General features: G+C 42.4%; 1 protein-coding gene across 1 annotated transcript in view; it reads right to left on the bottom strand.

Annotated features, from left to right (window-relative positions):
* The window catches only part of LOC140265006 (amine oxidase [flavin-containing] A-like), a 38,615-nt gene extending 31,108 nt beyond the window's left edge, over window positions 1-7,507 (bottom strand). Inside the window, exon 1 of the mRNA XM_072360886.1 lies at window positions 7,378-7,507. Coding sequence (XP_072216987.1) covers window positions 7,378-7,456 — 79 coding nt within the window. The 5' untranslated portion in view covers window positions 7,457-7,507. The remainder of the gene's footprint in view (window positions 1-7,377) is intronic.
* Between the last annotated feature and the right edge of the window lie 7,036 nt (window positions 7,508-14,543).

Raw genomic sequence — 14,543 nt, 5'->3', positions numbered from 1 at the left:
AAAGGCAGTTTCTCATGGACAATGTTAACAGAAACACAGTGCACATGAAGAAGAGGGAATTGTACTCAGAGGACAATTCCACTCCTACGTACATACCCATGCAATTTCCAAGTCCAAAATCTGGCTGCAGTAAACATCTCTCCCCAGTATAACTTCTTCTATGCCCCAAAAACAGAGGCAGAAAAAGGTTAACTAGCATGGACTTCACAAGGGAGCATTTTCCTTCTCCTTACATGTGAATATGTTCATAGTTTGAAAGCACCTAGTTTATGGAAACATCTATGGTGATCATGCACCAGCAGACAGAATAAATTTCTATCAGTTAAACTGCAATTGTCAGGTAAATAAATCTGTGAAGAAAAAAAAAAATGCTGCAAAACCATGATTGATATAATTACCACATATATTGAAAATGTCAGCACTGTTATTCTTGGGAGGGACATAGTGCCTGTCCCATCCTTATGCTCATTATGCTACCATATTTTGATGTATGCCCTTACAACTTGGCTGTTTCTTTTGCTTGCTGTAGTTAATAACACTCTTAAGACTGCAGAACAACTGAACTAAAGGTAATATTCTTTGCCACCTTTGAACAATTTGCATCTAAGCCTGGAGTGTGGTGCAAAACTTGCTTCCCAGAGATTAACCATAGATTCACGGCATACTTCTAGGAACACTGAATTTGCTAATCAATGAATCACACTGCTGTATATACTATTTTCTTTGATATTTTTACCAGAAACCAAAGGAGCACATGCTTCCTTCAGTAACAGAAACATATGTGATCACTTAGGTTACCACCTGCGTTAGGCGAAGTTTATAAATGACGCATTTGCCATAGAAAACCACATGAAGAATGTGATGAAAGACAAAGAAAATAGAATCATGCAATCACAGAATGTCTTATTTTGGAAAGAACCTCACAGCCCACCCATCCCAATCCCTGCCATGGGCAGGGCTGTCCCCCACCATCTCAGGCTGCCCAAGGCCCCATCCAACCTGGCCTTGAGCGCCTCCAGGGATGGGACACCACAGCTTCTCTGGGCAGCTGTGCCAGCACATCACCACTCTCTAATATTTCCATACTTGGCATCCCAACTATGTTTTGGCCAATACTAAATATCTTGCAGTGAGCATAACACAAAGGCATGTCTTCACAAAAAAATAAACATGCCCCACAGTCATAAGATCTTGTATCTGTGGTAGCAAAACATAAGAACATATAATGAAGAAAGAGGCAAATGGAAATTCATATTTTTGCTTATTTGTAAGCATTGTACATAAGGCATTTAACACTTTTTCACTGGGGGAGAGGGGTCCGCTGTTCTGTTCCTGCAGAAAATTCTTCACCTAATGACATTCAGCTTGATAACAGTACATGGGGAGCAGAGAGCTTTGTACAACATTTACTCCTCCATCCAAAAATGTGGCTTACAGGAATGTCTCTCTCCAAATGACAATATTATCACTGACTGCTGCCTTTTCTGTTGGATACAGAAAGAAAGCAGGAACTAATCATGTAGCCTGAGCCCAGCATAGGACACATGTAAAAAGAGAAACACAGGACATGTTTTAGGAGGCAGATGCTGCATTTATCCAAGGTATTCAGGACACGTTCTGCAGGTAGCACTAGAAAAAAGAACTATAGAAAACTACTCCAGATTTACACAGGTGCAACTGCTTTTTAACTTCTAACAGTAACTGTGTGTTTGACAGTTTATCTGACACCACCACCCACCAGCAGGTTGGTATGCTGTCAAAACAATTTGAGCAGTATACAACGTAAATTGTGCTGCCAATATAGCAAGAAAGGAAAAATCTGCATCTCCACGTTATTCAGTATTTCAGTCCAAGTCCACAGCCTACGCATAGGTAGCTCAAGTAAATGGAGTTCTTGATCGCAAATCATGGAGCGGGAGATGCCAAAGTATTGCTCCATGGAAGGGATAATAAAACCAATCACATAGCATATCATATGCTTTATTTCAATATAAAGACTAATTACTAGCATTTTTTACATTTCAACTTCCCTTACAATTCACGGCCCTTGGACTCCTCTATAAATGCAACAGAAGACACTGATGATTCCTTCATGTGGCTGGCAAACTTAAGCATCTGTTTTCTTCATCCATGAGAGCTCCTTGTTTCTAGCTAGGAACAAACATGTTTTTATTTGGAAATAAGAACTATCTGTGTCAAAGAATGACAATCCTCATTGCAAGTTTCAATTGTGGCAGTGTTTCCTTTGTGCTTTGTTCTTGTAATGCAATGTGCTGAAAATTCTTCCAGAATATTTGCACACAGGTTCCCTTCGACTTGAATGCTTTTGGCTATATTTGTCCATATCTGATGTTTCTGTTCTGAATTATGTATATAATCAGCCTTAATTACCCATATGTTTGACAAATTGGGCTTCCAATGTCTTAAATTTCATACATAAACTGAGACGAGCACATAAATACACTCCAAACTTCCCAGTGAAAAAGTTGGGAAATTTTGCTTACATCTTTCTTTTCCCAATGTTTATTTATCATAGAAATAATAGAATAGCTTGGATTGGAAGGGACCTCAAGGAACATCAGGTTCCAATCCCTCTGGCACAGGCAGAGTCACCAACCTTTACTTCAAGCACTAGAACAGATTTCTCAGGGCCCCATACAATCTGGCCTTGAACACCTCCAGGGATGGGGGGCATCTACAACCTCTCTGGGCAGCCTGTGCCAGCACCTCACCACTTCCTCAGTAAAAAACTTTCCCCAACATCTAATCTAAATCTTCCCTCCTTTAGTTTAAAACCATTCCTCCTTGTCCTGTTACTATCTACCCTTGTAAAAAGTTGATTTTCCTCATGTTTATAAACTCCTTTTAAATACTGGAAGTCCCCAGTAAGGTCTCTCTGCTGCCTTCTCTTTCCCAGGCTGAATAAGCCCAGCTCTTTCAGCCTGTCTTCATAAAATCGTGGAGTCATAGTATGGCCTGGGTTGAAAAGGACCACAGTCATCACCCAATTTCAACCCCCCTGCTATATGCAGGGTCACCAACCACCAGACCAGGCTGCCCAGCACCACATCCAGCCTGGCCTTGAATGCCTCCAGGGATGGGGCATCCACAGCCTCCTTGGGCAACCAGCGTGTCACCACTCTCTGTGTGAAAAGCTTCCTCCTAATATATAACCTAAATCTCTCCTGGTTTAGTTTAAAATCATTCCCCCTTGTCCTACCACTATCCAACCTTGTGAACAGTCCTTTTCCCTCCAGTTTATACACTCCTTTCAAATTCTGGAAGGCCACAATGAAGTGTCCTCAGAGCCTTCTCCAAGCTAAACAAGCCCGGTTTCCTCAAGCTTTCTTTGTAGGAGAGGTGCTCCAGCCCTCTGATCGTCTTAGTGGCCCTCCTCTGGACCCAATCCAAGAGCTCCATATCCTTCCTGTGCTGGGGGCTCCAAGCCTGGATGCAATACTCTGTGTGGGGCCCCACAAGAGCTGAGTAGAGGGGAACAATCACCTCCCTCTACCTGTTGGCCACTTTTTTAATGCAGCCCAGAACACAGTTGGCTTCCCACAGCTGGGCTGCAAGAACACACTGCTGGCTCATGTTCAGCTTCTCATCTACCAGGACCTTCATAGGAGATGAGCTCCAGCCCTCAGATCATACTCATGGCGCTCTTCTGGACTTTCTCCAAAATCTCCACATCCTTCCTGTGTTGGGGTCCCCAGACTTGGATGTGGTACTCCAGCTGGGGTCTCATGAGGGCAGAGCAGAGGGAGACAATCCCCTTCCTCACCCTGCTGGCCACCCTTCTTCTGATGGAACCCAGGAAAACATTAGCCTTCCAGGCTGCAAGTGCATACTGCTGTCTCATATTCAGTTTTTCATCAGCCAGGACCCCTAAGTCCTTCTCAGCAGGGCTATTCTCAAGGAATTCTTCTCTCACTTTCTTAGATCTATGTTCCCACTTTTACACAATCTTTGTTTCAGATTACTTCAAATTAATTAAATCCTGAACTTTCAGGGTGTGGTTCTTATGCTGATTCTTTTTGGCTGGAAAATCTTTTTTAAAATTGGCTTACTATTTCTAAATATTCAGGAAACAAACATCCTTCCAAAGTTTTTAAAACAAGTATTTTCTGCTTTTATTTATTTTTTTTACTTTGGAAGTACTAGCAGCAGCAACTTGAAATTCAGCAAGGAGGTAGCCTTTGAGTCAATACAATGCATTTTGTTACCCATGGGAAAATATGCCCAGTTAGGTTAGTTAGAAAGCTCTGAAGATCATTTTCTAGATCTTAAATGCTGAAATATCTGAGCATTCAGTAAAAAACTCCCAGAGCACTCAGGGCTGCGCAACCACTAATACACAGTCTTTAAGGAGTTCATGAGTATGCTGGAGCTCCTTGCAATCCACTTCATGTATCAAAGGAATGGGTTGTTCTCCATCCTAGGTCTACAGAGCTGAAACCCAAGGCCCCTGTAATTGTGGGCTCAGCTTAGGGAACAAATAGTGGAGACAGGATTGGGACAGTGCATCAGGTATGACAGCAACTTAAAGAATTGTAGAATCATTGAGGTTTGAAAAGAACTCTAAGATCATCTAGCCCAACCACCAAGCCATCATACCCACTGCCCATGCCCCTCAATGCCACATCCACATAGCTCTTGAACACCTCCAGGGACGGGGACTCCACCACCTCCCTGGGCAGCCTGTACTTCTGTCTCACCACTCTTCCTGAGAAGAAATGTTTCCTAATTACCTAACCTGAATCCTGCTAAGTAGTAAGATACAAGTTCATCATAAGATACAGTTCACACACTGTCAGTTTACTGTCCTTGACAAATGAGGGATGACATAGTCTAAATCAAAATGCACAACCAAAGAGTCAGAATCAGTTCAAACCTGAAGAGCACCTTCGGTTCACTAAAAAGTCCTCTAAAGAGAAAATGGGAACATTATTATAGGTGTATACATATGAATTCCCCATGGGTATGAGGAAAGTATAACTCCACATATTGATTTAACACACTTGACTATAAAATGTTATAATTACCATTAACTGTAGAAGGTGGACACTATCCATTAAGCATGATGCAAACATGTTCTTGGGGCTTTTACTGGCCACCATCCACCCTTTTAATGTGCATGCACATGTAAAAAGAGAAATTAAGCCCAAGCTCTGCAGCTCCCTCTCTGCAGGTGTCTAGAGGTACTTTTTCAGGCAGTCTGGACAGCTTGAACACAACTCTACACAGTACAGCAGAAAGATCCCAGGGATAGAGACCACCAAAGCAGAGTTTTTCTTACAAGAGTTCTTCCCACCACAAAGGGCTCAGGGCAAGAAGCACCCTTGGTGCCCAGCTTGCACCCTTCCTACAGGTGCAGAATGCATACAGATGTGTGTATACAGAGGCCAGGAGGAGGATGGGCAAGAAGATTGCATTGGCTTTAACAGAAACTCTCTCTCAAGACCATTTCTTGTTTCAAGAAACAGATATCTCCAGAGGTGCCAATCAGGATTTGAGATGTGTTTTGTTAGGCACTATATGAATATTTTAAAAAGCCACAATCTCATCACTGGGAAGCTCTCACAGTATATCAAGCAGCTTGCTTGTCCCTCATATACATTTCATGTATAAAAGAACAGGTTTATCCCAATGTTTCCTATCATTTCTGGTAAGCATCAAGTAGAGTATTAAGGATATAACAGTAGCAGAGAGAGTAACCTTATCAGATGAGCCATCTGGAAATGTATCTTCAGAGAAACAAGTAGCAGCATGTCAGTTCTGGGATGAGAGAGATGTAGAGTGGGAAATCCTGCCTGTACTGGAGCATATTTTACTGTTTATCTCACCAGAATTGAAATCTTAGATATCCATTTATAAGAGCAGAAATCAGCACTTCATCCGTAGCTGAGGTGTAGGTATCATGGGACAGACCGAGCAGCTGTGTGAAAGGCAAAACAAATCAAGGGCTGACAGGAATTACTGTGCCCAGCTACAATTAGTACTCTGTATTAAAGATGGTTTAATTATGAAATAAGGCATTTATTGTTCATTTTTCCACAGTTGCTTTCTTTAAGGTATGTATGTCCTAATCCTTAAGAGGCAAACTATGCCACTGGTATGACATAAGGGTTACCATTGGCAAGAAAAACGTTCCTGTACCCCAAGAGTGTTGTGGTGTTTACTTGTCCTCCTAACTTCTCTGACAAACTTTCAGGGACTGCAACACCTTGAAATTTCCTGCTTGACTCCATTTCAGACTTGACAGTAGGCTTTAATCCATGAAGTGTTCTGAACTAACCTACTGATGCTCACACTATGAGTCCAGATGTCAAATAGAAATGCCCAGTGTCATTTCCAAATCCCTACTGTAGATCGGAAAGCCAGAGAAGCAAGGTGCCTGCCAGGGATGAGAAGCTTCACAGAGCCCTTGAAACCATATTGAGATCGTGGTAATTCCTTAAGTGGACTACATGCCTTACGGGAACCTTAAAGATGAAGTGCAAATGAATTGTGCTACGGAAAATACCCAGGCACCTGGTAAAACCAAAAAAACCCATGCTACTTTGTGCATAAATTCACTGCAGTTTAATCACAAAACCACAGAATGGTTTGGATTGGAAGGGACCTCAGAGCCCATGCAGCCTCAACCCCTGCCATGGGCAGGGCTGCCCCCCACCAGCTCAGGCTGCCCAGGGCCCCATCCAACCTGGCCTTGAGCGCCTCCAGGGATGGGGCACCACAGCTTCTCTAGGAAGTGGATCTGAGCCGTATTTTGGGACACAGTGTCCTGCTAAGCATTGAAGCACCCACCGCTGTGGGCAACTCAGCTGTCTGCAGGGCGCATCTCCCAGCAACACCACCTGTAGCGACCAATCAGTCAGTGCAGGTATTCCCAGCCTCCTTTCCGGAGCATTTAGCAAAAGAGCACCAACACCCGCACTGCACGAGCAACTCAAAGAAGCACCGTTGCAAAACACCGCCGTTCTCGAGATGCAAACCCGCCGGCACGTATTCCCTACACACTTCCACACCCGTAGACCTTAGAAAGTCACTTTTTCCTACAGATTTCTTTCCGACGAGCAAAAAGTGCAAACCAACACCAAGCGGACACATCCTAATACGCCCACATGGAATTTTTTCCTTTTTTTAATCCTCTCTCCTGTTTCCCATCCAAGCGGACCGGGAGCCACAGCAGACCCGACATCCCATGAACGACCGCCCAATCCCTCGAGGTGCCCGCGGGGACGGGGCGATCCCGGGTACCTAAGCGGGCGCTCAGCAGCCCCAAGCACCGTTCTCCGGCGCTGGATGAGCCCCGGGACCGCTCCCGGCGGGGATGTCTCACCGGAGACCGACGCCGCGCTCTCTCGAACCCACCTGAGATACCGCCCCCGACCACCACTACGTCGTACGGCTCGGCCATAACCCTGCCGGTCGCTTCGGCCGCTGCTTTCATCCCGCCCTTCCGCGGCGGCGGCTCGGGACCGGCTCCCGGCAGACGGACAGAGCCGCGCCGTCCCGCCCGCCCCGCCCGCCAATGGGAGCCGCCAGTGGGCGGGGCCTCGATAAGCCACGCCTCACCCGCGGTTCTCCACGCGCCCGGCCCGACGGGGCGGTCGAGTGTTGCGGTGGGCGCTGTGTGAGGGGGGTCGCGGGTGACGCGGTGTCTATTCTGTTATCGCCGTGCTGATCGCTGCTGACGGTTAGCATGGGATATCTGGAGGTGCACGGGACTCTGGTTTTACAGGTGGCAGCAGCAAAGCCTTAGCATTTGCTAGGAACGAACAGCACTGGAGAGCTGGAGAATGAAGTGTTAACCATCATGTATTCCCCACGATGAAGCTCGCAATAACAGCTAGCTGGCAAAATACCGGTTCTGTTTGTACTTGTACTACTGTGCTCTGGTGGTGAGGTTGTGGTGCATTCTGCAGCTCGCCCATTTTTATTGCTGAAGTGTAAATGTCATCTCTGGGCAGCTAAGTAGAAAAAAAATAGGCAGACCTCTTGTGTATTGTCCTCCAGGTAAGCACAGAAGACCTTTAAAATTCACATAATTATAGGAAATCCTAATGCTCCTTCATGATAAATATTGATATAAGTTCTGAGACACGTCGGTTTCCACAATCACCTCCATACCTGAGCAGGACCAAAGGAATGAATGGGAGTTCGATGCTACACAGGCAGTGCCCACATAAATGCTTTTCCTTTCCTAAACAATTAGGGTTTCTGATTCTTTCTAATTATGCCAAAGCAAGACAGCAGTGACCAGAGACAAAAATACGTACGAAACCACTAATCTCCATGAGGATCAAGAATAGGAGATGGTTTCAAACAAAAATACAGGAGATTTAGACCAGACACAAGGAGGAAGTTTTTTTACAGTACAGGTGGTAAGGCACTGGCAGAGGTTGCCCAGGGGACAGTGGATGTCCTGTCCCTAGAGATGTTCAAGGTCAGGGTGAATGGGGCACTGAGCAAGTTGATGTAGCTGTAGGTGTCCCTGTTTGTTGGACAGGTGACCCTTAAGTCCGTTCCAACTCAAACAATTCTGTGATTCTATTTTGTAAAAAGAAGGGTGTGCAGAATTAGTTCAGTGAGGTGGAGGCATACAAGTGCCAGATATTAGTGCAAAACTGACAGACAGCTCTCTCATGGAGACCACCGACTGATACAGCAGCTTGTTGTCACTGACACTGCTGCTGCTTCATGCCACAGTAAAGTCTGATCAAAGGGGACAGCCCAGGATGGCGAATGATAGGTATTTCGAAGCAGAACATGCAACACACCAGCAGCTGTTTGTGCTCACTGGGGGAAAACAACTCTGCTTCTAGAGAGTGATACAGAGAACCACTCTCACAGCTCTGCTGGCCCTGCTGAGTGGGTCATAAAGAGTTGAACAAACAAAAAGCGTCACCAAGTGTCACTTCCCTCAATATCCAGAAGCCAAGTTTGGTGGAGAGCAACAAAAACATCCTCCTCACTAATGAGGAAACTTGTGTGCATCTAGATAACTGGATGATAGATGAGGTTGCCAAAAAAAAAAATCTCTGCTGCTGAATGCAGCTGCAGCTGGCTTGCTAAAGAGCAGTAGAGATTCACATGGCTTTACCTAGCGCAGCTCTAATGATGAGAAATGACATCAAAGTACAAATTACACACATTGCGTTTGCCAAGCAGGTAAAATTTGATTTGGAAAGAAGTTAATTGTTGCTCAGAACAGAGAGATTAATAATAAAGAAATGCTCACCAATGGCCCCCATTCCTTCTGTACTACCAAATAAAACCAGTGAGCAACTCTGGAGGCTGACTGTAGGAAATTACTGTTGCTGAAATTGCATCCTAGCAATATACCCTGTTGATTTATGTCTGCTTCAGTGAATGAGTTGCTGTAATAATTTACTGAGCTTGGAGAACATGTATAATTGTTAATATGAAGTTAATATATATAATATCACGAGACTGACATAGATTTTCACTTTTACCAGCAAAACAAATGAACAGTTAAAACACACAACCCCACACATAAAGGTGTAGAGTAGCACAGTGGAACATTCACTTGACACCACGGCTATGTCAGCACTGAAAAAAACAGCCATGTAAGAATGAGCCAAGATGCACCCATTTCTTAGTCAAACAACAGGGAAAAAAAGTATTCAAAATGAATGTTAATTAAGTTCTTCGTTGTACTAAGTGTGTTTTGCCCATCAGTTGTTGATGCGAACAAGTCAATTGTCTCAGGTTACACTGTAGTCATGGTCACGTGTTATTTTTCTATCTGATTATTACCTCAAATAATGAGTAAAATCAGCCATAGTCATTTGGGAAGACGCAGATATTTTGTATTTCTCCCTGTTGTCACTGTTACCATATTTTGACAATACATTTGAGTATCAAAACACAGACTTTGGCAAAAAACACCGGCATTAAAATAAACTATTTTTGTCAAAATAAAAAACAAACAAACCATTCTCTATTGTTGATTCATGTGCTCAGTACAACTTGTTAGTTCATTGTGTTTTTTGGTTTTAAGAGTGTCTTTCAACAGATAAATACAAAGAAACTTAGTGCTGTAAGGCAAAAATGCATTATGCCTAGAAGACTGATTGTCATTAAGATCACAATTGCTGCCACTTAGCTACCTCTAAAGCTAAGTATTTCCTGTATCTTAACGATGTCAACAGAGACAGCTGAAGTATCCTAGAACTTACCATCCTCAGTGTCACCACCAGCTTAAATTTTTTGCCATTAGTTCATGACCTGTGTTGATTAACAGCCTCCTTTATAGGCACAAAGATGAGCTCTCAAGAGAACATCAGAGCATTTTGCAAAGCTTGATTCACTTAAATCTACATGCCAATATCTACTCATTCTGGCAATGACATGGATAATATTCTACTTTACATCAAGTTGGAACATGTAAAACTGCAAAAAATAACCCAAACTCCTCCAGACATCAGACTTTATAGTTCTGACATGAGCGTATTAGTTGGGCAACAGTGAGCACAATATGCGGCAACCTCAAGCCTCAACTGTATGCGATACTGTATGTTTTACGGACAGCTTTCCATTTTGGAACATTATCTTAGACAGTACTACAATAGATTTTAGATTTTAGATCTTCAATTAGTTTACAATACTAATGATGTTTACAGAGTCCTCTGTATTTTTTTTTCCCCTGTAGATTTTATTACTAATAAAAAATGATAGTGAAATAGCACATGCAAATACATTGTGTTGTATACTATGAGTAGAAAAGGAAATGCTGCTCTATAAAATCCAATAAATAATATCCAAACAAACAACCCCTGATCAAAATCCCTCCAAGGGATGTATGAGAGTGGAAATAGGGAAAGGTTTCAAGCTGCACCAGAGAAGATTCAGGTTGGACATTAGGAAATATTACTTCTCAGAATGAGTAGTCAGGCACTGGAATGCACTGCCTAGGGAGGTAGTGGAGTCACCAACCATGGGGGTGTTCAAGAAATATTTGAATGTTGTGTTGAGGGATATGATTTAGCTGGGAAGTATTGGTGATGGTTGGACTGGATGATCTTCTAGGTCTTTTCCAACCTTGATAATTCTGTGATCCTGTGATTCTGTGAAGTAGAAAAGGCAGTCCTGCATCCTTCTCAAAGGTCATCCCACTGGAGCAGGTGTCTAAGCTGGACCAGATTAGCTTTGCCCTGAAGGACAGAGACTCCAGAACCCCTCCAGGCACCTGCTTCAAGTTTGGACCACCCCACAGTGGAACTATTTCTCCTCATACTGAGTTGGAACTTGCCACATTTTCAAGGGATGTTAGCTACACCTGTAACATCACAGTCCAGCCTGGCTGTTTCGTGCATCTTCCAGCTTGGCTGTTTTGGAAAAGATGTCTCTTGAGCTGTTCTGTTGGAGGTATTTTGGGAACTATTAAAAACATTACACTATACAGTGAGTCTTGAACTTCCACCTTCATATTCCCATGTCCTCTGAGTATCCTGGAGGATGTTTGTCATCTCTTTGGCTCTCCCTGGCTCTTTGGATACACAGGTATTTCAGTCAACTGGAATGGTCTTAACAGGGGAATGGTAAAGAGTTTGGTAAAAGCTGGGAAGAATTGAACAGTATTGTATATCAGTAATGGATATTTTTATTGACTGAGTTGTATATTTCTAGCTTTTTAAGTCCACTTTCTTACTTAGGCATGTATTCAAAATTATCAGGAAATAATCACCATTCCCATACGATAAAATAGTCTTAACTGCTTTGATAAAGGCTTTTGCACACAGACATGGCTGGGACACATTTATTCATCATTATTCATCTTTATTGGCATGTTTTCAACAATTACAGGGGCTTGAAGCTTCCTGGATATCTCTGTTTCAAGCCCTGCACTAAGCTTTAATCAGTGAGTAAGCATCTTGAAGCAATTTATCATCACTCGTGGTTATTAACATTTGATTAGATTTTATATATATATGTATCTTATCACCATAACCTTCTAAAGAATAACCCAGGCAATTATTGCAGCAATAAAAATTTAGCACTTAACCTTCTCCTTGACTCATGCTTCTTACCCTCTGTTCCCAGGTGCTGCCTATCCCAAGTGCAAGGCAGTGGCAGTGAGATGCAGCACATGGGGCTGTGGGAAGAGAGGAGCTTCAAGCTGGTCCCCACCATTGGAAGAGTTTTTCAAGGATGGATCTGTACTTGACTTAAATCATTTGCTTTCCATCTCCTGCTATGCTCCAGCGACTTTGGTCCCATCTGCTGTGCTGGATGCAGAATGAATCACTCATGGCTGTGCTGCATTCGAGAAGCTGGAAAATTTGGGTAGGGATGGGGAGAACTGGATGTCAGGAATTTTCTAAAAGCCCTGATTGAAAGGTCAGCTTTAATGTCCACAAGGAAACCTACTCAAATATATTTAAAACATTCACCCAAATTTCAAAGTGCAGCTGTGTGACAGAGGATAGAATAAAAATTCTGGTTGAGGGAAAAGTCATCATACACACATGATGAAGTTCACTGTTGCCCAGAGTAAACTCTTACATACTGACTGGATAAAGTCTCCACCAAAAGATATTTTGCCTCAAAACTGGACTAGAATAAGAGATTTTTAGGTAGTCTTAACTACCAAAGAGTTACATATATGTTTTCTTTTAGTGATAGTACACTATCAATAATTTCATTCTGTAAAATATTTCCAACACCATATTTCATTTTGTAATACAACATACATGGGACAGCAACATTCACAAGATAATCTGGACAGGAAACTGAATTACTTTATCAAAACAGTTATAAGTGGCCTTCCTGAGCAGCTGTCCTGTTTGACAAAGGTTATCACTGATTTTAAACAGAACCGAATTCTTCTCTTTGTGTGAGTTTTAAAACTGTCAAATATTGCTGACTGATACAGATCTTGAAAATTCAAGCAACATGTTATAAGCACTGAATAGGCTGCAGCACTGGGTGACACATAGCCAAAATCTCCATATATGAGAAGAACTTCAATATTCCCAGGCAGCAGTCTCACAAAGAAGTGGTTCTTCCACATGGCTGTAGGCAGAGTGAGGATACAGGACTTGGGAAGAAGTATATAAAGTGTGATAAGCTCATTTTTCATTCCCAGGACTGAGTCTTTTCCTGTTACAGCTTCTCTGAAAGAAAACAACTTATTTATTTATTTATTTATTTATTATTATTTTTATTATTTTTTTTTTTAGGTATCTTTAGAATTTAATAACTAGTTATGTTCCATTACAGTGGCACATACAGACTTCAGAAAACCTCTTGATAAACATCTTGTGGGGGCTGTACTACCAGATCACTGAACATTATTGATGACTTTAGAAATCTGCAAATTCCACACATACTTTAACACAAGGCAGGTGAGAAATATAATTTCAGAGCTGACTCATGCTAACAATAAACACAGAAGCAATTCAAGTTAAAGCTAGTAGATAAGATTCAAAAAATAATGCTGGTAACTTGCTAGCCCTTGTCTTTAATTATGTATCTTCATTCTGTTAAGATGGACATGAAGTCTTCCCATTCTCTCCAATTTATTTTTATAACTCATTTGTCTATAAAGGGATTTAATAATTCTGAGACAAGATACATTCAGTCACTGTAGTTATAAGAATTTCATATATATGTGTGTACGTGTCTTTGTTTGCTTTCAAACAAAAGAGGCTCTCTGAAATTATTTCAACAAGCTGAAGTTGAATAAGTCCTCTAGGATACTTAGTTTTGGGGTTCAGACACTGCTCAGACTGCTGGAGCAACTTCTGTCCACTTTTGCAGCTGGCTGTGTAGAATCTGTGATGCAATAATGCACAGTAGAAGGAGCAAAATGGAGGCAAAGTGTCAATGCCACTTGTTCAGAGCATGCTTGGTTGTGTTGGAAAGGAGCTGTCCTAAAAGATGCCCATTAGGGATACCTGCAAGGGTTTTGACCAAAATTCATGCAAAGATCCCAAGAAGGAATGGAGAAGCCATGGTGGTGCAGCTTTTGCCTCTAGAAACAGGGAAAGATGCAGCTTCCCTCCCTGACTCAGTTCCTCCCCAGGCATGGGCTTAATATTTATCCTGTACATTTTAGGTAGACCAGGCTCATGTATCCAAGGCTGTATTAAACAAACTTCCATTCCGTTCTTAGTTTTGGAAATCCTGCTGAATTACCTAGCCTTGCTTTTCAGATACCACGTGCATGCTTTCTGACCTTTGGAGGGGAGAGTGCTGGCATTACCCAATGCATGCACCAGCTAGTAGATATGACTATGTGTGAAGAGCTGAACTTTGCTCATGTTCGTTAGTGCATATGAAGCAGACTTAAATTGTGCAGAGTCATAGCTGACATCAAGTTCTTTGTGTGCCCTTCACCACCAGCACACTATCAGATCGCTATTATACATCAATTTTACAATGCACTTTTGCTGATACTAAGAAAATGTTCCTCTAATTACCAACTCCATAGAAAAGTGGTTTGTACACAGCTCATGGATTGCTGGTATAATTCAAGATAAAATCAAAGGTTGCATAAGATATAACAACGA

Source organism: Excalfactoria chinensis, unplaced genomic scaffold (genome assembly GCF_039878825.1).
Source record: "Excalfactoria chinensis isolate bCotChi1 unplaced genomic scaffold, bCotChi1.hap2 Scaffold_385, whole genome shotgun sequence".
In the NCBI taxonomy this organism is placed as follows: domain Eukaryota; kingdom Metazoa; phylum Chordata; class Aves; order Galliformes; family Phasianidae; genus Excalfactoria; species Excalfactoria chinensis.
Note: the sequence above shows the minus strand (reverse complement) of the source record. Positions and strands in the feature narration are given on the sequence as shown.